The sequence below is a fragment of the Salvelinus namaycush genome, chromosome 1 (genome assembly GCF_016432855.1).
Source record: "Salvelinus namaycush isolate Seneca chromosome 1, SaNama_1.0, whole genome shotgun sequence".
Classification (NCBI taxonomy): domain Eukaryota; kingdom Metazoa; phylum Chordata; class Actinopteri; order Salmoniformes; family Salmonidae; genus Salvelinus; species Salvelinus namaycush.
In genome coordinates this window covers 74,073,512-74,099,511 of record NC_052307.1, presented here as the reverse complement: position 1 = coordinate 74,099,511, position 26,000 = coordinate 74,073,512, and the positions used below count along the sequence as shown (strand labels likewise).

General features: G+C 40.7%; 2 protein-coding genes across 8 annotated transcripts; both read right to left on the bottom strand.

Annotated features, from left to right (window-relative positions):
• Positions 1-1,973: 1,973 nt before the first annotated feature.
• On the bottom strand, positions 1,974-14,447 carry prc1b (protein regulator of cytokinesis 1b). Of its 5 annotated transcripts, XM_038994547.1 has the most exons (15): positions 14,334-14,447; positions 13,706-13,838; positions 12,656-12,778; positions 11,909-12,142; positions 11,253-11,423; positions 10,749-10,898; positions 10,155-10,302; positions 9,772-9,908; positions 6,003-6,098; positions 5,678-5,824; positions 5,301-5,411; positions 4,933-5,046; positions 3,348-3,536; positions 3,173-3,213; positions 1,974-2,555 (listed from the first exon to the last, which is right to left on the bottom strand). In XM_038994547.1, exons 1-15 carry the CDS (start codon positions 14,342-14,344, stop codon positions 2,507-2,509), a joined length of 1,854 nt encoding a protein of 617 aa, XP_038850475.1. In that variant the 5' UTR covers positions 14,345-14,447; the 3' UTR covers positions 1,974-2,506. The 5 variants fall into 5 exon arrangements, with proteins under 5 accessions (XP_038850475.1, XP_038850485.1, XP_038850504.1 ...); XM_038994557.1 differs by lacking the exon at positions 3,173-3,213; XM_038994576.1 differs by lacking the exon at positions 3,173-3,213 and having other exon boundaries at positions 3,425-3,536.
• Positions 14,448-14,669: 222 nt separating this feature from the next.
• On the bottom strand, positions 14,670-25,706 carry vps33b (VPS33B late endosome and lysosome associated). 3 transcript variants are annotated; one of them, XM_038994514.1, is made up of 24 exons: positions 25,687-25,706; positions 24,526-24,670; positions 24,115-24,195; positions 23,922-23,983; positions 22,673-22,722; positions 21,969-22,036; positions 21,828-21,873; positions 21,647-21,741; positions 21,318-21,422; positions 20,887-20,977; positions 20,573-20,650; positions 20,280-20,353; positions 20,091-20,177; positions 19,748-19,838; positions 19,093-19,167; positions 18,917-18,981; positions 18,394-18,448; positions 18,242-18,288; positions 17,695-17,827; positions 16,886-16,959; positions 15,909-16,010; positions 15,731-15,806; positions 15,468-15,590; positions 14,670-15,081 (listed from the first exon to the last, which is right to left on the bottom strand). In XM_038994514.1, exons 2-24 carry the CDS (start codon positions 24,619-24,621, stop codon positions 15,002-15,004), a joined length of 1,854 nt encoding a protein of 617 aa, XP_038850442.1. In that variant the 5' UTR covers positions 24,622-24,670; positions 25,687-25,706; the 3' UTR covers positions 14,670-15,001. The 3 variants fall into 3 exon arrangements, with proteins under 3 accessions (XP_038850442.1, XP_038850462.1, XP_038850453.1); XM_038994534.1 differs by having other exon boundaries at positions 15,468-15,587; XM_038994525.1 differs by lacking the exon at positions 25,687-25,706 and adding an exon at positions 25,594-25,616.
• Between the last annotated feature and the right edge of the window lie 294 nt (positions 25,707-26,000).

The window sequence follows — 26,000 nt, the reverse complement described above, 5'->3', positions numbered from 1 at the left end:
ATTGGGCTAGAAAACAATATGATTGTTATGATCTACTGTACGACATTGTATCTCAAAATTGCCAGGAGGAACATACAGACTGCAGGCATTCAAGTCAGTGAATGTTTGAAACTGAACTGAATTGTAAGTACTACAGTACCAGTAGAACGTTTGGACACACCTACTCATTCAAGGGGTTTTCTATGGAATCATGTAGTAACCAATAAGGTGTTAAACAAATCAAAATATATTTTAGATTTTTCAAAGTAGCCACCCTTTGCTTTATGACTGCTTTGCACAATATTGGCATTCTCTCAACCAGCTTTTTTTCTTCTTCTTTTAAAACTTTATTTAATTAGGCAAGTCAGTTAAGAAAAAAAATCTTATTTACAATGACGGCCTGCCAAAAGGAAAAAGGCCTCCTGGGATGGGATTAAAAATATTATTAAATAATATAAAAATATAGGACAAAACACACATCACGACAAGAGAGACAACACAACACTACATGAAGCGAGACCAAAGACGACAATATAGCATGGCAGCAACACATAAAAACACAGCATGGTAGCAACACAACATAACAGCTTAATTTCATTTCAATTAACAGGTGTGCCTTGTTAAAAGTTTGTGGAATTTATTTCCTTCTTAATGCGTTTGAGCCAATCAGTTGTGTTGTGGCAAGGTAGGGTTGGTATACAGAAAATAGCCCTATTTGGTAAAAGACCAAGTCCATATTATGGCAAGAACAGCTCAAATAAGCAAAGTGAAACGACAGCACATCATTACTTTAAAACATGAAGGTCAATCAATCCGGAAAATTTCAAGAACTTTTAAAGTTTCTTCAAGTGGAGTCTCAAAAACCATCAAGCGCTATGATGAAACTGGCTCTCATGAGGACCCCACAGGAAAGGAAGACCCAGAGTTACCTCTGCTGCAGAGGATAAGTTCATTAGAGTTAGCCCCAGAAATTGCAGCCCAAATAAATGCTTCACAGAGTTCAAGTAACAGACACATCTCAACATCAACTGTTCAGAGGAGACTGCGTGAATCAGGCCTTCATGGTCAAATTGCTGCAAAGAAACCACTACTAAAGGACACCAATAATAAGAAGAGACTTGCTTGGGCCAAGAAACACAAGCAATGGACATTAGACCGGTGGAAATCTGTCCTTTGGTCTGATGAGTCCAAATTTGAGACTTTTGGTTCCAACCGAGTAGGTGTAGGTGAACGGATGATCTCCGCATGTGTGGTTCCCACAGTGAAGCATGGAGGAGGTGTGATGGTGCTTTGCTGGTGACACTGTCAGTGATTTATTTAGAATTCAAGGCCCACTTAACCAGCATGGCTACCACAGCATTCTGCAGCAACCCATCTGGTTTGCGCTTAGTGGGACTATCATGTTTTTCTACAGGACAATGATCCAACACACCTCCAGGCTGTGTAAGGGCTATTTGAACAAGAAGGAGAGTGATGGAGTGCTGCATCAGATTTCTTATTTTTTTTGTATTTAACTAGGCAAGTCAGTTAAGAACAAATTCTTATTTTCAATGACGGCCTACTCCGGCCAAACCCAGATGACCTGGCTTCCAATCACCCAACCTCAACCCAATTGAGATGTTTGGGATGAGTTGGACCGCAGGGTGAAGGTAAAGCAGCAAACAAGTGCTCAGCATGTGGCAACTCCTTCAAGACTGTTGGAAAAGCATTCCAGGTGAAGCTGGATGAGAGAATGCCAAGAGTGTGCAAAGCTGTCATCAAGGCAAAGGGTGGCTACTTTGAATCATCTAAAATATATTTTGATTTGTTTAACAATTTTTTGGTTACTACATGATTCCATGTGTTATTTCATAGTTGACGTGTTCACTATTATTATACAATGTAAAAATAAAGAAAAACCCTTGAATGAGTAGGCGTGTCCAAACTTTTGACTGGTACTGTACATACATAGAAAATCAACAGTTGCGGGGAAAAAAGTGATGACGGCGCATAACTCATGAGTGTAAAATAAATGATTTAATATACAATAGAAAACATGTGCAAAATATTCATGATCAGTATGCTTTGAGTATAATAAAATAGTGAAAGCCTGGCTTAAAGGAAAGAATACTGGCTACCCCAAGCCTCTTTCACCAAAACCATCTGGAGCACGAGATTGCAGGTAATACTGTCTGCTCCATCTTACATACAAGGAACAGTCATCCGTGCCATTTTAGAGCTTAAAAAAATGTGTTTGTTACAATATGATACATTTCATAACATGACCTGTAAGGTTTTTTATTTCGACAACATATATATACACACATGTATATATATATATATATATATATATATATACACACACACACACACATATATGTATAGTATTACCTTAAATTTACATAGAAACGCAGACAAAAAAAAAGGATAGTGATCCACTTTAAAATGACAGCTGGTGGCGACTTGATGGGACACAAACACAGGATGTCATTCAACCAACTGCGTCATTGTCTGGTGTCAGGGGGTCAAAGGTGAGCAATGGTGGAGTTCAGTATGTCTGGCTTGCTCTTGGTGTTAGTGGCCTTGGAGAGGTCTCGCTGTGGACAAAGGTACAGAGATAAGCATAGATATTCTCTTCCCACCCAACATCAACAGGCTAGTGTTCAGTTGGCACGAAACATAAAAAAATATTTACAAAACAGTATAATGGGGAGGTATGATCTAAATTAGAAAATGCTAATTTTCATGCAAAATATTTTGCTACAGCATATCCTAATGAACATGACCAAGGTGCCGTGGTAACAAATTGAGTAGCGACAAATAGCATTGGACACTACCTCAGTTTTCACTTCACAGTAAATAAACACAAATCTAGAAAATATGCAATTCTGGTAATTGCACATTTCCCAAATACATTTTGATTTAAAAGGCAGAAACAACCACAGTGACAGACAGAGAAAGACTGAAGAGTATTAGGAGTGTGGTTGTAAAAAGGTTACATCAGTAAATAGCGACACACAGCCCAGCCTGAGAGCCCTCAGAGGGTTTAGAAGGACACACTAACAAGAGAGGGTACACTACTGTTACCTGGGAACATAAATCAGGGATGAAGCGTTTTAAAGAATGTATCTTAGTGGTTAATGACATGCATATATTTGGATACAGGAAGAATTATTTGATGTGTATGGTTTTAGTTTGGGCAATTCAAACAAACCTTGATTGAACCGATTCGATTACTGTGTTGATTAAGCCCGTCTAAAAACAGAATACATTTATCAATTAGCCACAATTCTCCACTCAAACCCCCCCCCCCTCATGGCTAGACCGTGTGTTGCTGCAAAGAATCAGTAAAATGTGGAAAATAAGACACAGAAAAAAACACAAATTACCGCAAACTCGGAATAAGTGCTGGCGACAGAGTTAATGCTGAAGTTACGCTGCGGACTAGCCAGGGTTTTTAACCCACCGCTCTGAAGAGGGACTCCAAGTCCGGTCACCTGGCCCATGTTCTCCTTGTTGCGCTCCTGCAGTCCCGCAAGAGGGGGCTTACTGCGACCTGGGGTCCGTACCGATGGGACCTGGATGGGGGAAAACACAGAGAAAAGATGGATGAGGAGAAAAAGAAGCCTGGAATCCGAACTGACATATTCCATTTCCCCATCACTTCAACAATGGTGAAACAGCATCAGTTTGTATTCCAAGCTTGGGAACAGAAAACGCAACAGATGGTTTGCTTTGAGTGAATGTCAGGGTTTGGCCAAAAATTAGCATGTTACCCATACCAAATGACTGGTCTAAATTGAGAAGTAATTCAATAACGTCTAAGTATACTGAAAATAAATATAAACGCAACATGTAAAGTGTTGGTCCCATGTTTCATGAGCTGAAATAAAAAGATCCCAGAAATTGTCCATATGCACAAAAAGCTTATTTCTCTCAAAAAATTGTCACACAACACAATGCCACAGATGTCTCATGTTGAGGGAGTGTGCAATTGGCACGCTGACTGCAGGAATGCCACTAGAGCTGTTGCCAGAGAATTTAATGTGAATTTCTCTACCATAAGCTGCCTCCAACGTCATTTTAGAGAATTTGGCAGTACGTCCAACCGGCCTAACAACCACAGACCATGTGTAACCACGCCAGCCCAGGACCTCCACATCCAGCTTCTTCACCAGGGTCTTGACCGGACTGCAGTTCGGCATCGAAACTGACTTCATTGGACAAATGCTCACCTTCTATGACCACTGGCATGTTGGAGAAGTGCTCTTCACGGATGAATCCCGGTTTCAACTGTACCGGGCAGATGGCAGGCAGGGTGTGTGTATGGCATCGTGTGGGCGAGCGGATTGCTGATGTCAATGTTGTGATCAGTGCCCCATGGTGGAGGTGGGGTTATAGTAATGGCAGGCATAAGCTACAGACAACGAACACAATTGCATTTTATCGATGGCAATTTGAATGCAGAGATACCGTGACGATTGTCGTGTCATTCAGCAAGATAATGTTGCAAGAATCGGTACACAATTCATGAAAGCTGAAAATGTCCCAGTTCTTCCATGGACTGCATACTTACCAGACATGTCACCCATTGAGCATGTTTGGGATGCTCTGGATCAATGTGTACAACAGCGTGTTCCAGCTCCCGCCAATATCCAGCAACTTCACACAGCCATTGAAGAGGAGTGGGACAACATTCCACAATCAACAGCCTGATCAACTCTATGCGAAAGAAATGTGTTGCATTGCATGAGGCAAAGGGTGGTCACACCTGATACTGACTGTTTTACTAGGGTGTCTGTGACCAACAGATGCATATCTGTATTGCCAGTCATGTGAAATCCATAGACTACTGCCTAATTCATTTATTTCAATTGACTGATTTCCTTATATGAACTGTAACTCTGTAAAATTGTTGCATTTATATATATTTTTTCAGTGTAGTTAGTTGTTGTGCAAACATGCTGCATTGACCTTGTTGACTGACAGAGGGGGGCGGGAGGGTGAGTGACAGACAGTTCCGCCATAGGCTGATCGCATGGTGCTGTTAGAGTTGGCACTAGAGAGGCTGGAGGTGGTGCCATTGAACTGGAGAGAACACACAAACAGAGAGTTAGTTAGTGATGCCAAAAGCTCACGTTATTAATGCGGAAATATATAAAACACAAGCCAGTGATTGTGTTAGCCTGGGTGTCCAGTCTTGTTTCTGCTTTAGCCACCTTGGTCATAAAAACGTAGGCAGTCCAGAAACAGACTGGATACCCAGGCTAAGATTGGGCCATGCAATTGTTCCATGAGTATGAAGGCTAGAAAGAGCAGCATCAAAGTTACTGGAGTGGTACCTTTCGTGCTTTGCTGGGGGTAGTTGTGCCAAGGAATCTCCTTTTGGTAGGCGTCCGGACAGCTGTCCCATACAGCATATCCACTTCAATCTGTTTGCTCTTTTTCAGTTGCTGTTACAATAAAATATAGATCAAAGTATTGTAACAAAGTAAGCTTTTATCTACACAGACCTAACCCTAACTTGAGACAAGTGTATAACAAATGATGATAGGTCCGGTTTCCCAGATCCAAATGAAACATAATCCTGGACTGAAAAACACTTCTTTGGTCATACTTCTTAGTCCAGGACTAGGTTTGATCTGGGTCCAGGAAAGAGGACCAATACTGTATCTCTCAAGTTAGGATTCTGCCCTCAAATGAGTGGCCATGTCTTTACCCTCTCCAGTTTCTCATTCTCTTTCTCGATGCGGTGCAGCTCCCACTGCTCCTCTACAAACTGCAGGAACTTCTGTCCATTCACCAGGAACTCCCTGGCCTGCTCCTGCTCCCACACATCAATCTGAGCCTTCAGCTTCTTCTCAAGCTGGACAAATAAAACAACAATATCGGGATATAGCCAAGTGTTTTACAGTATAGTATGTGTTTATATAGCATAGCATTATGTACGGCTGGTAAAAAAAACTCAAAGCCTTGTCATGTTTGTATGTACAGTAGCTACCCCCTAACAAGGGAAGACTCCTGTCTTTTTCAAAAGGATTTACCTTGGGCAGGCTTTTGTGGAGCTCGGCTTTCTGTTTCTCCTCTTTGAGCAGATTCCCTCCTCTGTTGGTGAACCTGGAGGGGTCTGTGGCTTTTTTCTGTGGGGATAAAAAGGTAATGCCAAGGGTTAAAACCCCCTAAGGTTGATGTCTGCGCCTCCTTGGAAATCTAAATTAGCATTATACAAAAATCCAGACACACAAAAAAGTATTTTTTTGTTGGTCAATTTAAGCTAGAGATGTTTTTTTTGTTGCATTGGATGTGTCTCAATCCACTGCATCCGCCTATGTAACACTTCCGCATTTGGGGTGAAAGGTGACAGAGCGGTGTTTGTCAGACCATGAGACATAAAGAAAATTGGTCTTTGCACAAAATAGTCTGTAGCGTCCAAACGGTTTTGCCTACAAACTATCATGACCCCTCTTTGGAAACATTTTGCTCCTCGACCCCCACAAGCGTCTTGGGACTCGTCTGAAGTCGGTACAGACGATCTGCCAACTTCTGTCTATACCGTCCGAACAGTTTGGGCTACACACTAATACCCCTGTATAAAGGTGAGATTCTCAAAAACAAGTACGTTGGTTGTTTTGTTCTAGGACACCCACAGGCCTCACAAGACTCGTCTGAATGTCCCTCAGTACCGGTTGACAGTTTTTTTTATGAAAGTAGAGTACCAGTCAAAAGTTTGGACACACCTACTCATTCTTTTCTTTATTTTTTACTATTTTCTACATTGTAGAATAATATTGAAGCTATCAAAACCATTAACACATATGGAATTATGTAGTAAAAAAAAAAAAGTGTTAAATGTATTTTATATTTGAGATTCTTCAAAGTAGCCACCCTTTGCCTTGATGACAGCTTTGCACACTCTTGGCATTCTCTCAACCAGCTTCATGAGGTAGTCACCTGGAATGCATTTCAATTAACAGGTGTGCCTTGTTAAAAGTTCATGAATTTGAGCCAATCAGTTGTGTTGTGACAAGGTAGGGGTGGTATACACAAGATAGCCCTATTTGGTAAAAGTCCATATTAAAATGGCAAGAATAGCTAAAATAAGCAAACTGAAACTACAGTCCATCATTACTTTAAGACATGAAGGTCAGTCAATGCGGAAAATTTCAAGAACTTTTAAAGTTTCAAGTGCTGTCGCAACAACCATCAAGCGCTATGATGAAACTGGCTCTAATGAGGACGTCCACAGGAAAGGAAGACCCAGAGTTAAGTTCATTAGAGTTAACTGCACCTCAGATTGCAGCCCAAATAAATGCTTCACAGAGTTCAAGTAACAGACACATCTCAACATCAACTATTCGCAGGAGTCTGCGTGAATCAGGCCTTCATGGTCAAATTGCTGCAAAGAAACTACTACTAAAGGACACCAATAAGAAGAAGAGAGTGCTTGGGCCAAGAAACATGAGTAATGGACATGAGACCGGTGGAAATCTGTCTTTTGGTCTGATGAGTCCAAATTTAAGATTTTTGGTTCCAACCGCCGTGTCTTTGTGAGACGCAGAGTAGGTGAACGGATGATCTCCGAATGTGTGGTTCCCACCGTGAAGCATGGAGGTGGTGGTGTGATGGTGCTTTGCTGGTGACGTTGTCAGTAATTTATTTCGAATTCAAGGAACACTTAACCATCATGGCTACCACAGCATTCTCCAGCGATACGCCATCCCATCTGGTATACGCTTAGTGGGACCAGCATTTGTTTTTCAGCAGGACAATGACCCAACACACCTCCAGATTGTGAGGGCTATTTGACCAAGGAGAGTGATGGAGTGCTGCATCAGATGACCTGGCCTCCACAATCACCCGACCTCAACCCAATTGAGATGGTTTGGGATGAGTTGGACCGCAGAGTGAAGGAAAAGCAGCCAACATGTGCTCAGCATATCTGGGAACTCCTTCAAGACTGTTGGAAAAGCATTCCTCGTGAAACTGGTTGAGAGAATGCCAAGAGTGTGCAAAGCGGTCATCAAGGCAAAGGGTGGCTACTTTGAAGAATCTCAAATACCTTTTTGTTTAACACTATTTTGGTTACTACACAATTCCATATGTTACTTCATAGTTATATACACACACACACACGCGTAAGGAAAACAATATATAATAATAATAACAACAACTGTTTCCTGACCTTTCTTATATCTCTTAGACACTTCAGAAGGGAAACTTATAATCTTCCCAGAAGTAACTTTTTCAGATACCTACAAATCAGAGACTATGTTAGAAAACACCTCCCAACATTTGGGAACGCTAAGCCTTCCATGTTTGACGGATGCATAAAAACATCCCCCACAGACAAACTGATATCTCGTTTATATGATGCTTTTCAATCGTTTAGCACACCTACAGATGCCATTAAGGCAAAATGGGAGGAAGAACTAGGGACTGACATTTCGGTGGCAGACTGGGAAGATAGCTTGGAGTATATCCACACCTGCTCCATTAACTCCAGACATCGTCTCATACAATTCAAGGTATTACACAGATTACACTATTCCAAAACCAAACTGCATAGGATATTTCCTGATACATCCCCTATGTGTGATAAATGTCAGGCTGCACAGGGTACACTACTCCACTGCTTTGCCCTATGCTCTAGCTTGTATGGTTACTGGTGTGGAATTTTTAGGATCCTCTCTGAAGTTCTGGAGACTTCAATTGACCCAGACCCGCTTCTGATAATCCTGGGAGTGTCTGATTCCCTAAACGGATTAACCAACCCTCAAAAACAACTCATCTCTTACAGTCTCATTTCGGCAAAAAAACTAATCTTGTTGTTTTGGAAAAAGAGGGAAGCGCCCACTACCAAATTATGGCTCAGCGAATTGGCAAACACTGTACACTTAGAAAGAATTAGATATATTCTGAACAATAAATTATCAACATTTGATCAAATCTGGCAGCCTTTCCTCTCTTACTTGGACCATTCGGCGCTGTGAATTTGTACTTTTTAACGCACTCTCAATAGTAATATTTTAATCCACCTTTGGGCAGCATGTGCTGGCACCGCCACCCGAGCAGTCGGGAGGGGAACAAGGGGAAGGGATAAAGGGGGGGAAGAAGCGGGGGAGGGATAAAGGGGGGGAAGAAGTGGGGGGTGACACCTACCCTCTTTCTTTCTACCTGTCCCTGTTCTGTATGTCTTGTTCTGTAATATTTGTTTTGTACCCAGAACTCTGGGTCTTGTTGTTTCTGTCTGCTCTTTTATGTTTAGATAAGAATTGTATACCTGCCTTTTATACCTATACACCATTCCTGTGTGTGTTCAATAAAAAATATTTGAACGAGACACTTCAGAACAACCTACTTTAGATTTTTGGGGGAACTTGCTGTTGTTCTATGTAGTGAATTTGTTATTTAATGCATTTGTATGGGCTAATAGCAGTAAGGCTCCCCAAAAAATTAGCAAGTCATTTGTACAAATATTGTTTTATAATTCAAAATTAAAATGTTATGTTATTTAACATCAAAATTGTTTGGATGAAAAAGCCTAGGTAATTCAAAAATAAGCAATACATGTTTTCTTAAAGTGAACTATCCCTTTAAAGCCCATTAAAAAAAAAGATGATTGCACTTGTCTTTTCCTACTAGCACCAACTTTAATGATAACGTCTTTATTGACAAAAATGTACAAACTACAACTGTGATATGTGGTTGTCTCACCTAGCTATTTTAAGATGAATGCACTAACTGCAAGTCGCTCTGGATAAGAGCGTCTGCTAAATGACTCAAATGTTTCCACGGTGCTTCTCCACTGCTAACCTCTAGTTCCAGGAAGAGTCTCCAGCTCTCCTCCCAGCGTTGAACCCCCTCAAACAGCTCCTTGTGTTCTTCATAGCGCTGCTTCAGCCTCAGGATCTCAGCTTCGTGCAGCCCCAACAGCTGCTCTGTAAAATCATCTGAAGGAGGGAAAAACAAATAATTAAATGTATTATTAAAATCAGTAAGTCACATTGAAAAAAAATGTGCCTTTTGAAAAGGGAAAACTAAATGCATGGGTATGTGATGCACCGGGTATGTGATTAATAAGTTATCAATCATAAAACACATTGTTCACTAGAAAGAATTCTCTGAGTCTTCATTCATTGATGGGTCTACCAAAGCTTGTGTTTTACCTGTAATCCAAACCCTGAAACCCAACTTACTGCTAAAATAGGGCACAAAGGCCTGTTGCTGATCACTGCTGAAGAAGCATTTCTCCCAGAGCACTGCGATCTCTGAGCGGATGGCTTCAGTAACGTTTTGCATGTTCAGTCGTTTGAGCTCCATCAGTCGCCTGCCCTCTGCCTCTAACTGAGGTGTGAAAAAGAAGAGAGAACAATTTGGTTCTTTGATTCTAACATTTTCTTGATTAATAGACAGACCTTGTTTAGAAACAGCTTTAGAATGCCAGATAGACTACTGGAGACAATGGTGACTAGCCAGGGTACAAACCAGAGGTGCATACATACTACAAAGCAGGACCAATTAGATAAAAAAAATTAAAACACCATAAACAACTATTGACTCTCTGGTTCATTAAGAAAGCTAAACTTAGATATCTGTTTTAAGTTGTTGAGTCAATTAGACCAAGCCCATTTCAAGCTTATCTTTCAAAAATAAATAAAAACAGTTATTTCAGAATATTTAGGCAAGTAAGGGGCATGGTCAACATTTGCTCATTGGGCTTTGGTCAAAATAAGTGCACTAGAAAGGGATTAGGGTGCCATTTGGTACATAAACTAAGAGTGTTCACTGACAGCATCCAGGTTCTTCTTCTTGGAGGCGACCATGTGCTCTGTGAAGAGCTCCCTCTCCTCCTGGGGCACCTGCAGTCTGTCCCACAGCTCCTGGATCTTCTCCCTGTGAGCCTCACACACCGCCTGGTTCTCTGCCTTCCTCTCCTCTAGCTAGACAGCACAACATAGACACGGGACGGTCAGTAAAGGAGCACTATGGAAATGGGCAAGTTCCAGGACGTCTGTATTGTCTTTACATGGGGCGCGACTGCAATAAAGACCTGGAACACGGCCAATGACAGATATTAGCAACAAAATGCAAATGAAGATATTTACATGATCTATAGTGAAGTGATAATGAACTGATACAGTATTGTTGAAATGTAGAAATGTAATGCGTATAGGTCGACTGGTTTTCTACTGTATTGTGGTGGTGAGCAGATCAACTTTGTTCATTCTGCACAAACATTGCAAAGTATCGCTCAAACTATCATCTGAAACATATTGGATTAGTTCCATTCTCACTTGGCCGAGGAGGAGTTTGAGTGAGGCGATGTTGTCTTTGGACAGGCAGAAGGCCTCCTGGTCCTCGCAGACGATGTCCTTCTCGAAGCTGGTCTCTGGCAGCTGGTCCAGGTCGTCCATGCACAGGACGATCTGCCTCTTGATGCCCACAAACTCAGCGTGCCGCCGCTCCTGGCCACGGACAGAGAGACATGCCGTTAGGGATCTCCTCAAATGTGTATATTAGTTTACATCAGTGTTTTCCCCCAATATTATTTTCTCTAAGTGAGGTGCAGAATCAATGGCCAAACCTTTTTGGCTTTACTACAACCAATTCAACTAATCATGACTCTAGATTAAAGACGGAGAGTAGTTGAATCAGCAAATAAGTGCCGAGCTGATGGCAGAACAAGCAGCAGCGCTCCAGGAGCAGGGTTGAAGTATGCACCATCATTCACATCTCCGTTCAAATAACATGTTTTCTTTCAAATCCTAAGAGTATTTGATTGAGCCTGCATGATGTATCACATGGGGTTTGCTCCTTTGTGACTATTCCATTAGTTCCATTGCACCAGGTAAGCACAATCAAGTGCAGCTACATTATATATATATTTTTTTAAACAAATACTACTGGTATGTGAATCCAGGGTCTGCTTTTATTACAAATCCCTATCCACCTTCTCTGTGGTCTGGCTGGCGATGTGCTGGTGGAAGCTGTTCAGCTGCTCCAGGGAGGGCACGGCGTTAGGGTCGAGGGCGTAGGGGTTCGAACACAGAGTGTCACACAGGTCCTGGTCGCGCTCCGTCAAGGCCTTGAGCTGCTGCATCCTCTGGGTCCGCTCCTTCACCAACACCTCCACCTGGGTCCGGATCTCCTTCTCCTGCTGCAGCATGGTGACGCCCCGCTCCTCCTGGTGAGAGAAAAGGTATTGGGTGAAGTTGCCCCTAGACACTGTATTTCCCCCACTAATGGTTAAGGTGAGGATTGAGGAGGGGAAACTGATCCCAGATCTGTATCCAGGGAAGGCACCAGGGTTGGGGTTAATGCCATTTAAATTGGCCCTAACCCTGGAAGACTCAGGCAGAATATTTATCCAAAGAAATCTTCGAATTCGAAAATGGACTTATCTAAGCAGTCTGGAATGGCCTCATTCCCTTCTTTTCCATAATAGCCCTTTTTTTCTCTCCATCCACTCATCTTCAAGAAATGGACAGCAATAAGTCCATAAATCATCATAGTAAGCCGTACATGCTTTATCCTAGAAATATAATTACTAGAAAGGACAAAGCCAATCAGACCATGGCAATTTGAGTGGGACATTGATTTGAATCCCTATCCACCAGTCATTATATTTCTATGCGTTATGTCATTTGCATACTAGTAAAACTTTGCAGACCTTGTTAGAAACTGTTAGGATGCTTACCTCAAATGGGGGTAGCTGCAGTTCCAAGCACAGCGTATCCAGTTGTTTGCGACAGGCTTCGATGCTGCTCAACAGTCTGGTCCTAAGAGACTCCTCCTCTGTTATCATCATGTCTAACAAACCCTGTGAGAGATGTGCAGAAATGACTAGTCAGTCCACATATAGGAAGGAATACATACTTGTGAATTAGCTACATATAGAAATCTCACATTTAGCAGACTAAATAGATAGGCTACATCACACATATGCCCTAGCAACACACCCCTCAAAAGTAGGTTAGCTAGCTACTGTACTAGCTCTTCACCAGGGCGTCAAGCTGCACTGACGCCCTGGAGCAGATCTAGCTAGTTTTTTATTTCACCTTTATTTAACCAGGTAGGCAAGTTGAGAACAAGTTCTCATTTACAATTGCGACCTGGCCAAGATAAAGCAAAGCAGTTTGACACATACAACAACACAGAGTTACACATGGAGTAAAACAAACATACAGTCAATAATACAGTAGAAAAATAAGTCTATATACAATGTGAGCAAGTGAGGTGAGATAAGGGAGGTGAAGGCAAAAAGAAAAAGAAAAAAAAAGGCCATGGTGGCGAAGTAAATACAATATAGCAAGTAAAACACTGGAATGGTTGATTTGCAGTGGAAGAATGCGCAAAGTAGAGATAGAAATAATGGGGTGCAAAGGAGCAAAATAAATAAATAAATAAATACAGTAGGGAAAGAAGTAGTTGTTTGGGCTAAATTATAGATGGGCTATGTACAGGTGCAGTAATCTGTGAGCTGCTCTGACAGCTGGTGCTTAAAGCTAGTGAGGGAGATAAGTGTTTCCAGTTTCAGAGATTTTTGTAGTTCGTTCCAGTCATTGGCAGCAGAGAACTGGAAGGAGAGGCGGCCAAAGGAAGAATTGGTTTTGGGGGTGACGAGAGAGATATACCTGCTGGAGCGGGTGCTACAGCAGGTGCACAGACAGGTGTCACGGCTTTGATAATGTTGTTTCTTGGAGAATAATTACACTCTATGCTTGAGTGTCAATTTGTTCTGACTCACCTTGATGTGATTCTTGACCACATTGGTTCTCTGTAGCCTCTGGTCTTCTGGTATTCCTATCTCTTCCCAGATGTCCTTCAGGTGGCAGAGAGCTTTATTCAGGCAAGCCACAGACTCGGCTGCGAGCACCTCACTGGAATGGGCCGGGGACATATATAAAAAGGTTTAATTTTTGGACTGGCAAGACTAGTTAAAGTTACTTGACTTTGCTGGACTGCTGCAAGTTGCAACGACAAGGGGCAGCACTGCAGCAGTAACGTTAACGTCAGTGTCAATGTCGTCCTGCTATTGTAATTTATCAGTCTTTGAATTGATAGCACACAGTAGTCCATCCTTCATTCAGCTTTGCAGACACGCCCAGTCGTTAATTGTTAACGTTACAGTATAGTACAATCAAATATGTTATATCTGTGGTATTACAGACAGTAACGTTTGCTAAAATGTTGATTTAGCTAGCAAACTCATAATCTTCAGTAATCTTGCAGTTTTATTTCTAGATAGGTAACTAGTTGTAGCTAGGTATAACGTTAGTCACAAAACACTGCTGCTGTTAAATTAGCTAGCTTGACATTTCAATTCTGCATGCCAAATGCAATACTTTTTACAAATAACGTTACAATTCACTTGCCTCTTTCTCATCGTGAAGTCCCAGTAATTAAGTCAGTTGTGTTGTAGCTTGCAGCAAAACTTCTCATAAATCCTCAGATCTGTCCTTCAGCTTTGCCTGTGTTAAGTCAGGCCGTTTCTGTCCGATTCAAAAATATGCATCAAATTGCGGTCTTGTTTCTCATTGGTTGAGGACGGCCATTATGTCATCGTTTAGACATGGTGGTACCATGTGCGCATGCGCAAGGGCGTGGACTTACGAAAACGAACAGTTATTACCAGTAAAGCGACAGACATGCTTTCAAATGTCACTGTACAGAGACGTCATTGTTTATTTACCTACAGGTATTTGATATCGTAAGTTTCATAAATATAATTTATTATAAATCCCAGACAACAAATAAAACATAATATTTATTTTGTACTGTGTACAGAAAACAACATTCTTTGTACACCTTTTGCAGTTGGTATAGCACTATGATGGAATATATTCCAACGTCAATAAAAAAAAATTGAACCAGATCTAGCCTAGACAGTGACTGCTTCCAATACAAGACTCTGAATAACAGGTGCAAACAAGTAGCTTGTTGTCATATTGTAGATCCAAATTGTCCAAAAAGTCATCTGTATGTGTCCCCATGATGTCTTGGACCACAAGCTGGATGCTTCCATTGGCAATGATAGAAAGACTCATGCATGGTTGTCCAACATAGACTCCAGAAGTCTGGCACTGTTTGTGATAGCTGTGGTCACCACAATGAATTTAAGACCTAGAAACACCATAGAGAGAACACATTATCCACTTTTATTCAACTTGTATTTATACAGAGAATCCCAATTGAGAGCCAATATCTCTTTTTCAATGGTACAAAGTAATATGTAGAACCTGCTTGACCTATATAAAACATGTATTGTAAACTATGTAGTCACCACAATAAATGTATAACCTAGGAGAAATAGAGGTAGAAATAGGGGCATGAATATATCTTTCCTTAGCTCACACCCTCTACATTTTCCCTGTCAGCATTGGGATTCGAACCGGCAACCCTCTGGTTACTGGCCTACCTCTCAAGACTTCTGCTGTTCCCTACATTGGCACACTGTTAAATTTCTAGTACCACCACCCTCCAGAATCCCAATATAAAGCCTTCCTTACCTTTCTCTCTGCCCAGGAAGCGTAGTGCTGAGATCTCTGAGAAGGTGCACCCACCCAGGAACATGACTAGGATGATACGCTGGGAATCGGTTTTCACCCTTGCGTCTGATCCGTTGCTACCTGCTGAGAGAGAGGGGGGAGGTAGAGAGCGAGAGAAAATAAAGAACTGGAATGCTCTGTGTTCCCTTTTCCTCTATGGACTTTCCATTCAAAAGTGCCTTTTACATACATTTCAGTGTCAATGTCAAGCCCACTTGTCTTACCTGTGACTGCAAATTCATGTCCGTTGAGCATGCGGGTGACTTCCTCGAGCCCTGTCCAGCCATCACGCTCCAATACCTGCAGACGTAGCACAAGCAGAATAATTTTTATTATATCACTAATTGAAACCACACTTCTGTCTTAGTATCCATGAGTTCATTCATATTGGAGTCCACCTACCTGTTCGATGAGTTTGCAGCTCAAAGGAATGTAGGCTCCACTGAAGATATAGGCCATGTCTCGAGGGACACGGAGGTCATACTCTTCATCTGACTTGGGCACCTTGATATAGATATAGCAAGGACATCTGGTTTCATTGCAATACTGTTTGGTTATGGAGTTATTTTAGGGCAGTGTTTCCCAAACTAGGGGTCGTGATTTGAAAATGGGGTCCCGAGAGAAACTTTGAAAAAAATATATATAAAGAAAATCACTCTTGGTTCTTAGAACCAGGGTTTCGTCAGTAACCTCCGGTAGCCACTAGATACAGTTGTAATAAACAGAGCGGTTTCTGTTTTCTTCCTACAAATGTGGCTCAATCTTTTAAATGGTTCAAGATACAAAATATTATGACCTCATTACTGTAAGATTAGACTCTCAGGAACACGTATGTATCTTCTGTTTCCCTCCACAATGCCCGCAAGCCACGCAGGACTCATTAGAACAGACGGGACAAGACCAGGCACTAAATCAAACTGAAGATCAACATTGTTGCCTGATGATCTTCTGAACTTATACCTTTCCTGGTGCATTTTAGTCACTTCAAACCATATTTCCTTCAGATTGAAATACTGACAAAAGTACTGGCAAACTGATTTATAATAGACTGTCATAGCCAAAATGTAAAAAGTAAACATTTGCCGTTGATTACATCAGTTTTTTGACATGGTCGGGTCAACTTTTTATTTATGTCAAAATAGGGTCGCGGCCAAAAACGTTTGGGAACCCCTGTTTTAGGTCGAGTTTCCTGGCCCTTTCCCAGCCTAGTCCTGAACTAAAAACAAAGTTTAATGGAGAATCCAGGATTAGGCTTAATCTGTGTACACGAATCCGCCCTATAATGTTTAGTGAAATTTCATGAAGTTAAAGTAACTCAATACATGGGTATGTTTTTAATATGGTAATTAGGTTGTTCATTAAATTAAAAGACTACATACCAGATTGAGCCTCCTGCCCAAGGCACGGAAATTGCTCTTCTTGGACAGGGAGGAGAAGGCATCAGTCAGCTTTCCTAAAATAGAACATGTTGAAAGGTTCAAGTGCTGATATTTTGCAGAGCATCTTGTCATTGTCAGGACTCTAAAGTACAGTATATCTATGATGTATATTTTGTGGGTAGTAGTAGTCTCCATTTTTTTTATCACTGGACCCTCAGTTCAGATCAGTCAGTCTCTCACTATTCTTAATTAGCTTCATTTCCTTATCCCTTTTCCTTATTACAATGACTTGACAGGTTAAAGTAACATAGAGAAACCTATTCAGACATTTCATCAATTAGTGGTGGTCACTTAGGAATGGTAACGAGGAGAAAAACAAAGTAGTTATATACAGTAATGGTATTGGGACCCAACCTATATTAAATACAGTAACTTTATTGGGATTCAGCCTGTATTAAATACAGTAACGGTATTGGGACCCAGCCTGTACTAAATACAGTAACGGTATTGGGACCCAGCCTGTATTAAATACGGTACCGGCATTGAGACCCAGCCTGTATTAAATACAGTAACGGTATTGGGACACAGCCTGTATTAAATACAGTAACGGTATTGGGACACAGCCTGTATTAAATACAGTAACGGTATTGGGACCCAGCCTGTATTAAATATAGTGACGGTATTGGGACCCAGCCTGTATTAAATATAGTAACGGTATTGGGGCCCAGCCTGTATTAAATAGAGTAACGGTATTGGGACCCAACCTGTATTAAATACAGTAACGGTATTGGGACCAGCCTGTATCTGACCTGCGGTTTTGTCATTGACCAGTTTGCCCACTCTGCTCTCCATGACAGTGAGGGTCTCTCCAGGCTGCTGCTCCACCAGCAGGCCTAGCTGCTTCAGGTTGGAAAATGTCAGTAGGTGGTCAATGCCATAACTCTGAGAGAGGAAATAGGACAGAGAACTATGTAACAAGGAAAAGGCTCCAACAAAACAACAATGGAAATACAAAGATACAGAATTAATCCAGTCTAAATGCACATTACACTGACGGTGTAACACAGTAACACACTAGCGGGCAAAATTTGTCCTGGGATGTCATCATTTTATGGTTGTAAAATGGTTGGTTGTATAGATGTCTTTTTTTCCTGACAACATCAAGATATCTGGGACTGGGAGAGGTCATATTTTTCTGGTCACTAAAAAGATTTGTACCAAAAAATATTTTTTTCCAACCAGTACACAACATGACCATGACATCACAAAAGATGTCAGCCTGACATCATTGCAACCAGTTTTTCCCAACCAGTACTAGATATAATTTAAAACAATACCTATGATAGCAGAACCCACCTGTAGAAACTGGGCTTTTAATGACCGATAATCTTTGGGAAGGAGGCCTGAAGGAAAATATAAACAGCTGATTTAAAAGGACTAAGAATCTTATCATGAGATCAATTCTATTTTCATGTGTTTGGTTAAAAAACATCTCTGTGAAGACTCACCGTTTTCTGTGAGAGACAGCAGACAAAGGAGTCTCATACTTTCCACCATAGAGACCTAAGGTGGATGATAACACATTAAGGTGGATGATAACACATTAAGGTGGATGATAACACATTAAGGTGGATGATAACACAATAAGGTGGATGATAACACAATAAGGTGGATGATAACACAATAAGGTGGATGATAGCTTCCTCCAGTGTGGTCCCTGGCAACAAGGTTTACAGTTTGATGTGGTTGGAGAGAACAATTATGTGCCAGGATGATTGATGAATACAACCTGCAATATAAATCTTATTGGGCCGATTTAGCACTATGATTACCTGTATGCATGTACCATTCATAGAAATATAATGAATAGAACGGATTTGGAAGCTCTAACCCTGGCAATTTGACTGGTAAACTCATGGGTACACTCAGAATGGCTGCCAGTCCACCCATTATGACATCATTGACTTGAATGGAGACGCCCTTTCTATTCATTATATTTCTATGGTACCATTATCTTCCAGACAATCTTACCTGTCTATTGATATGCTCCTCTATGTAGGAAATACATTCACGTATTTCAAACCCCTCAAGTAAGGCTGTCGGGTGGGGAAATAAGTATCAGTTATTATGCAATGCAGGAAATGGGATTCATATGGGGAAAAAACATATGCCTCAAAGTACAGTACAGCCTATGTAATTAATATTACAGTGCTCTGTCTTCAACAGCTCTTGGAAGTCCTGCTTCGTTTTCTTCTTCATCATCGACTCACTGGCACCAATATCTGAAGAGAGACATGTCTTTTTAAAGGGATACTTTGGGATTTTTGCAATGAAGCCCTTTATCTACTTCCTCACAGTCTGATGAACTCATGGATACCATTTGTATGTCTCTACATCTAGTATGAAGGAAGTTAGAGGTAGTTTCGCGAGCCAATGTTAACTAGTGTTAGCGCAATGACAAAGTCTTTGGTATCTAATAGCATACTAGCGGTTACCATAGACTTCCATTCATTCATAGGATCCTGAGAGGCACAGCAGCGGTCTAAGGCACTGCATCGCAGTGCTGGAGGTGTCACTCCAGACTCGGGTCCGATCCCAGGCTGTATCAAAACCGGCCGTGACCGGGAGTCCCATAGAGCGGCACACAATTGGCCCAGCGTCGTCCGGGTTAGGGGAGCGTTTCGCCGGTGTAGCCCGTCATTGTAAATAAGAATTTGTTCTTAACTGACTTGCCAAGTTAAATAAAAACTAAATATAAATTGCACTAACACCAGTTAACAACTTCCTTCAAAATGCACACAGACATAAAAATGGTCTCAACCAATTCATCTGCCTCTGGGGAAGTAGAGACTCAATACTCACGCAGACTGAGGAGCCGATGCTCCTGTTTTAACCCTTTCAGCTCCTCCGACACAAACGTCTTCATCTGTTTAATGTCCATTCCACTACGCTTCTGTAATGACAGAGACGGAGAGAGATGAATAATCGTCAAACTTCTACTCTTTGATGTAAAGAAAGCTATAAGAGAACATTTAAGACAAATATGATGCATCCACGCAGGGCAACACTTCACCAGGGGGGCATTGTTGTAAATTATAAATGTGCTGTCAATCAGCTTACCATACCTAGCAAATAAAGGCAAACAAATCAATTGGAAGCACAAAGGCCCATAGAGATGTAAATATGGTCAGAATGAAACACTCACATCATATGCAGTCTGGAGGTTTCGGGCCTTTTGACTTAGGAAGCCAAACACCTGGGAGAAATGCTCGTTCCTGATCTCATTAAAAACCTGAGAGAGAAACACACACAAATTCCAGTGAGACTGTCATCCTTAAGCCAGTGGAGGGGAAATGATATCAATTCAACCGTGTTATACTTCTAAAAGGCCAACCTTATCTTGAGAGTTTAGCATCACTTTTATACTCTTGTCAGAGGAGGTGACATCTGGACCAAACTCCACACATCCTATAGGACAAAGTGATGGATTATAATTCCATACAGACAATGGACATACAATGCATAAAATGGCATTAAGATCTTATTGCAACTGTAATGGTATACAGCAATAAGAGGCTTCAGTGTGTGTGTGGTCCTTGACTAGGACACAATATATAAAGACCACATTATTTGCAGTATAGCTATTTCAAAGTAGAGACTGTAATCAGAGCAAATATCATTGCTTACCACATTTAATTCTGAAAATATCATCCACAAGTCCTTCATAGACAACCTGGGAACACAGAGGAGTCACAAGGTCCACATCTGCAAAGAGAATGAGAAAAAACATTAGTATGATATCAACTATTATTATGACACGTATCACCCTATTGTTATACTTAAAAGAGAATTCCATTCGAAATCCACATTTTCATACGTTAGTCCGTGAGAATGAATAATAACACCATTATCCAATAGCATATTTAAAATGTCAAAAAATGAGAGCAACAAATAAGACAAACGTCACAACTGCCGTGATTCACAGTTCAAGAAAGATCTACCTCTGTCAATGAGAAACACATTTCCGATCTCTGCTTGACGCGCTCTCTGTTCCCCCTCCTCCACCTGCTCCCTCCACGATTCATACGCCATCTGAACCGGGCAAGAGACCAGACATACTGTTAACACTTACTCTATGAATCTCGTCTAAATCATGGTGTTTGAAAATCTAAAACATCTGTACCGGTGCTGCTTTCTGACTGTGTCTGCATTCAACAACATACAGCTCTACCTTGATGAACAAGACAAAGACTGGTTGGCTGAAGCATAAACAGACTGGCACCCATAGTAAATAATTCATTCAGTACCATCTACAATCATAATCCCAGATGTATTTTAGTTTAGTTTTAATTCAGTATACAAGGCAGGTAAACGCTGACTTGCGGTATACAAAAGTACATTAAAGAGTGTTGATGTACTGAGCTGATCTTACCTTGGAGCATCGTCCGATCCCATACACCTTAGAGAAGGGGCCGTAGACAGAGTGTAGGAGATGCAGGGCACTACCCGCTGTTCTCACCCAGCGCTGGTCTCCCTCCTGTGGACACACAGGTCATGCGTGTTAGCAAAATAATTAGCACTATGAATATAACTATGCTAGTCTCAGTGCTAGGTTGTTAGTTATATGTCAAAATGTGTTACTAATTTGTTATTACACTGTACATGCTTATGCAACTACATGTAAATACATCATTTTTGCATCATAAAGTGGGACTGATATTCCTAAATACAGCTCCCGTCAGCACTACTGTCTATCATTACCAGGAAGTTGTCTCTGAAGAATTCCGGAAGCTCCAAGCTAATGATGTCATCGTCCAGGGGCAGGAGGTAGAATGACCACTCGTCAGTAGTAACATCTTCACAAAGGAGTGAAAAAGTGTCTGTTAACATTCAAACATCTGGAATACCAAAATATGAATATGAAATATCAAAAGACACCTACCACCAAAGATTCCCTGCTCCTCCAAAAGGTTCTCGCATGCATAAAACTGTAACAGACACGGAAAGCGAGAGAAGAATGAGCAAAGAAAATAAATATAATTGTTTTATTGCAGAAAGTATACACTAAGCACATAATAATCACCTTCTGAGGGCTAAATATAATCTTGTATCTTCTGAATCTCCCAAATGCTTTGTCTGTATTGACCACATCTGGAAAAGGAAACCAATTTGTCAGTGGGCATAAGAAACAGCCACGAAGTGTCCTGTATAACTGCCCGTACGAACCACCTGCGCCACGGCACTCTACTCACTGCTGTCAGACTGTATAATAACTCTACCTGTTAAATGCTTCCCCCCCCAATTTGTTTTTTTTTTACAATCAAATTTTAATATTTCAATTTCCATTCTAAAAAATATCCTGTAATGTTTCAAGTGTTCTGTATTCTATTTATGTAATGTGTTATGTATTTAAATTAGTTATGTATTTAAATTAGTGTTTTGCAATTATTAGTCATGTAAATTCTGCATTTCTTTATTTGTGAGCAAGAATAAATCAAACTCATAACAGAGTGATTTCCCTCATTGTCTTCCCGATCAAGGACATTAAATCAGAAGCCATTGTTTGCACAGTAACACAACGTACTCCAGAATCACTGTCGTAAATACCACTGATCCAGAAAAGACAAGGCATTTCAAAGTCTGGGACGACAGTACTTCATTTCTCAGGAAGGGAATAGCATTGCTAACTTAATCTTTCACTGCATTGGCATCCCAACAATTACACTTTAATGAAATACAATATGAATCAGCTGATTTTCAATATCAGGGTGCCACCATTCTACTTACCACATATCCACTTGACAGTTTTTATTCTTGGGCGGATCAGGAAGCACAGTCTGTCAAGGAAGGCACATTATTAAGGCTGTGTTACAACATTGTTATGGCTGTGTTACAACATTGTTATGGAGGTGTTACAACATTGTTATGGAGGTGTTACAACATTGTTATGGAGGTGTTACAACATTGTTATGGAGGTGTTACAACATTGTTATGGAGGTGTTACAACATTGTTATGGCTGTGTTACAACATTGTTATGGCTGTGTTACAACATTGTTATGGCTGTGTTACAACATTGTTATGGAGGTGTTACAACATTGTTATGGAGGTGTTACAACATTGTTATGGCTGTGTTACAACATTGTTATGGCTGTGTTACAACATTGTTATGGAGGTGTTACAACATTGTTATGGCTGTGTTACAACATTGTTATGGCTGTGTTACAACATTGTTATGGCTGTGTTACAACATTGTTATGGCTGTGTTACAACATTGTTATGGCTGTGTTACAACATTGTTATGGCTGTGTTACAACATTGTTATGGCTGTGTTACAACATTGTTATGGCTGTGTTACAACATTGTTATGGCTGTGTTACAACATTGTTATGGAGGTGTTACAACATTGTTATGGAGGTGTTACAACATTGTTATGGCTGTGTTACAACATTGTTATGGCTGTGTTACAACATTGTTATGGCTGTGTTACAACATTGTTATGGCTGTGTTACAACATTGTTATGGCTGTGTTACAACATTGTTATGGAGGTGTTACAACATTGTTATGGAGGTGTTACAACATTGTTATGGCTGTGTTACAACATTGTTATGGCTGTGTTACAACATTGTTATGGAGGTGTTACAACATTGTTATGGAGGTGTTACAACATTGTTATGGAGGTGTTACAACATTGTTATGGAGGTGTTACAACATTGTTATGGAGGTGTTACAACATTGTTATGGAGGTGTTACAACATTGTTATGGCTGTGTTACAACATTGTTATGGAGGTGTTACAACATTGTTATGGAGGTGTTACAACATTGTTATGGCTGTGTTACAACATTGTTATGGCTGTGTTACAACATTGTTATGGAGGTGTTACAACATTGTTATGGCTGTGTTACAACATTGTTATGGAGGTGTTACAACATTGTTATGGAGGTGTTACAACATTGTTATGGCTGTGTTACTTGATCCTCCAAGACAATAAAAGAGAAGCAGATCTATGGAACTACAATAGGATTTGCTACTTACTGATCTGAGGTGCTGACAATGGGTTTGTATTCCACTTTGTAAAGCTTGTCCACATCATGTTGCTACAAGGAGAAGGGTGACAAAGATTGTATAGGACTGAACCTCATTGTAACCTGGTAAACTGATATATGTAAGGACAGGCATAATCAATATGGTATACAGCAATATTCAGAAACATAACAATGACGTGTACCTTTAATGTTATGACATTAGCAATGCGGTCCAGGGGGCTCATCAAATCTGCCTCAATGAACAGGTCCTTCCTCCCAGGTAGCTTTAAACCAGTGGAGTAAAAATGCAGTATGATGATAATGAGGATGATGAATATACCTAATCAATCCCCAGAAGAGGAATTTAGGATTGCTACCAGCAGTAGAGACTAATATACATTATAGAAACATAGAGGGACGGTTTCCCAGACACAGATTAAGCCTATAGAATCTCAATTGAAACAGATTTTTAGTCCAGGACCAGGACTGTCTGGGAAACTGACCCAGGCTTTACAACTTTAATAGGATCCATGACTTGTGTGAGTACTTGTGGATACTGAGAACCAAGACAATTGATAACCTGAGTGGGGGGAAGATGAGTGGAGTAGTCCTACCTGTTCCAGTAGGTAAATGAGCTGGTCCCTGGCCAGCCTCTTGAGCAGAGAGAAGTCGGGGAGCTCAGGGGCATCTCTCCTGACACTGTGAGCCATGGGGCCTGAGGTGGAACAGAGTAGCACACCTGCCCAACCATTCACCTCCCTGGAAAATACAATCCAGCTGTGATGGGCTACCCACTGGGCACACTCTGGTTGAATTAACACTGTTTCCACGTCATTTCAATTACATTAAGTTGAACCAACGTGGAACAGACATTGAATTGACTTCTTTGCCGAGTGGGTAGCTTCACAATGACAACGAGCTAGCTAACGTTAGCCACCTAGCTAGAATTCGTAACATAATATACATATTGCAAATTCGTACTATATTGTACGTTTTGCAAATTCATAAAATATAATATGAATTCTAATTTGTCAAATATCATACGAAATGGTTGATGGACATCCACAAATTAATGCATACCATACGAAATATAACATATCATACTAAATGGAATGTCTCGGATTTAAATACAAAATAATAAGAAATTATCTGAGACCAGGTGCCCCTACACACACACACACACAGACAGCAGTGGGCTCTGTCCATTGTGCTGACACAGTGCAGCAGAGATACAGATTTTGTGCCAACCTGTCACTCAATTGTTATAACTTTAAAAAATATTTTTATATAGGGACATTACAACAAAAACTGAAGGGGCACAAGTTTCAATTGAGGGGGTAATCCCCCTTTTGGCTAATCGTGGAACCGGGCCAGCTACAGTATAGTGTATATTTTTTATTTTAAAAATTATTTCTTACTGAAATTAAATATACGTTTCGAAAACCTGTTTGAACGCGATTATTATTTACTTTTCTAAACGTTAAAACAGAGCGTCGAATTTTTGTTTACATTGAGACAAATGCGGGTGTAACACCTGAACCCCTGAAAACCAACATACAGAGAATGGTTTTCGAGAGCTAACGTTAGCATACTGTAGTTATCAGCTGATTTAGTAGTCACACCATGATTAACTGTATATGGCAATAAGGACGACGACAGTCATTAAAATCAAATGTATATACCGTTACTGTATAGGTTATAGGACGATTTAGACGATTTAAAAATGTAAAATAAACAAAAATGCTCTATCAATTTTAGCTAGCTAGGTACATTACCTTGGTTTGTTTCCGGATGTGCGGATGTGATGTTGCGAATCTTTGTTTCACTACGACCAAGTAAATAGAGGGCACCGTATCTCAAGACATGACTGGAGAGAAAAACTGTTTGGAGAACTGTACCTAGTCAATGCACTTTACTGTTTAATGTATGCAACTTGCTACTAGGAGTTCAGATTCGGTTATATTGTTGGAGACGGTGACATTTTCTGCTGAAAACCACCAAGATCAACGGACTAAAGACCCTAAAGAAACCAACTATCCAATAGGTACCGTAGCCTCTCCCCATTACCTAACAATGATGTCGCTATATA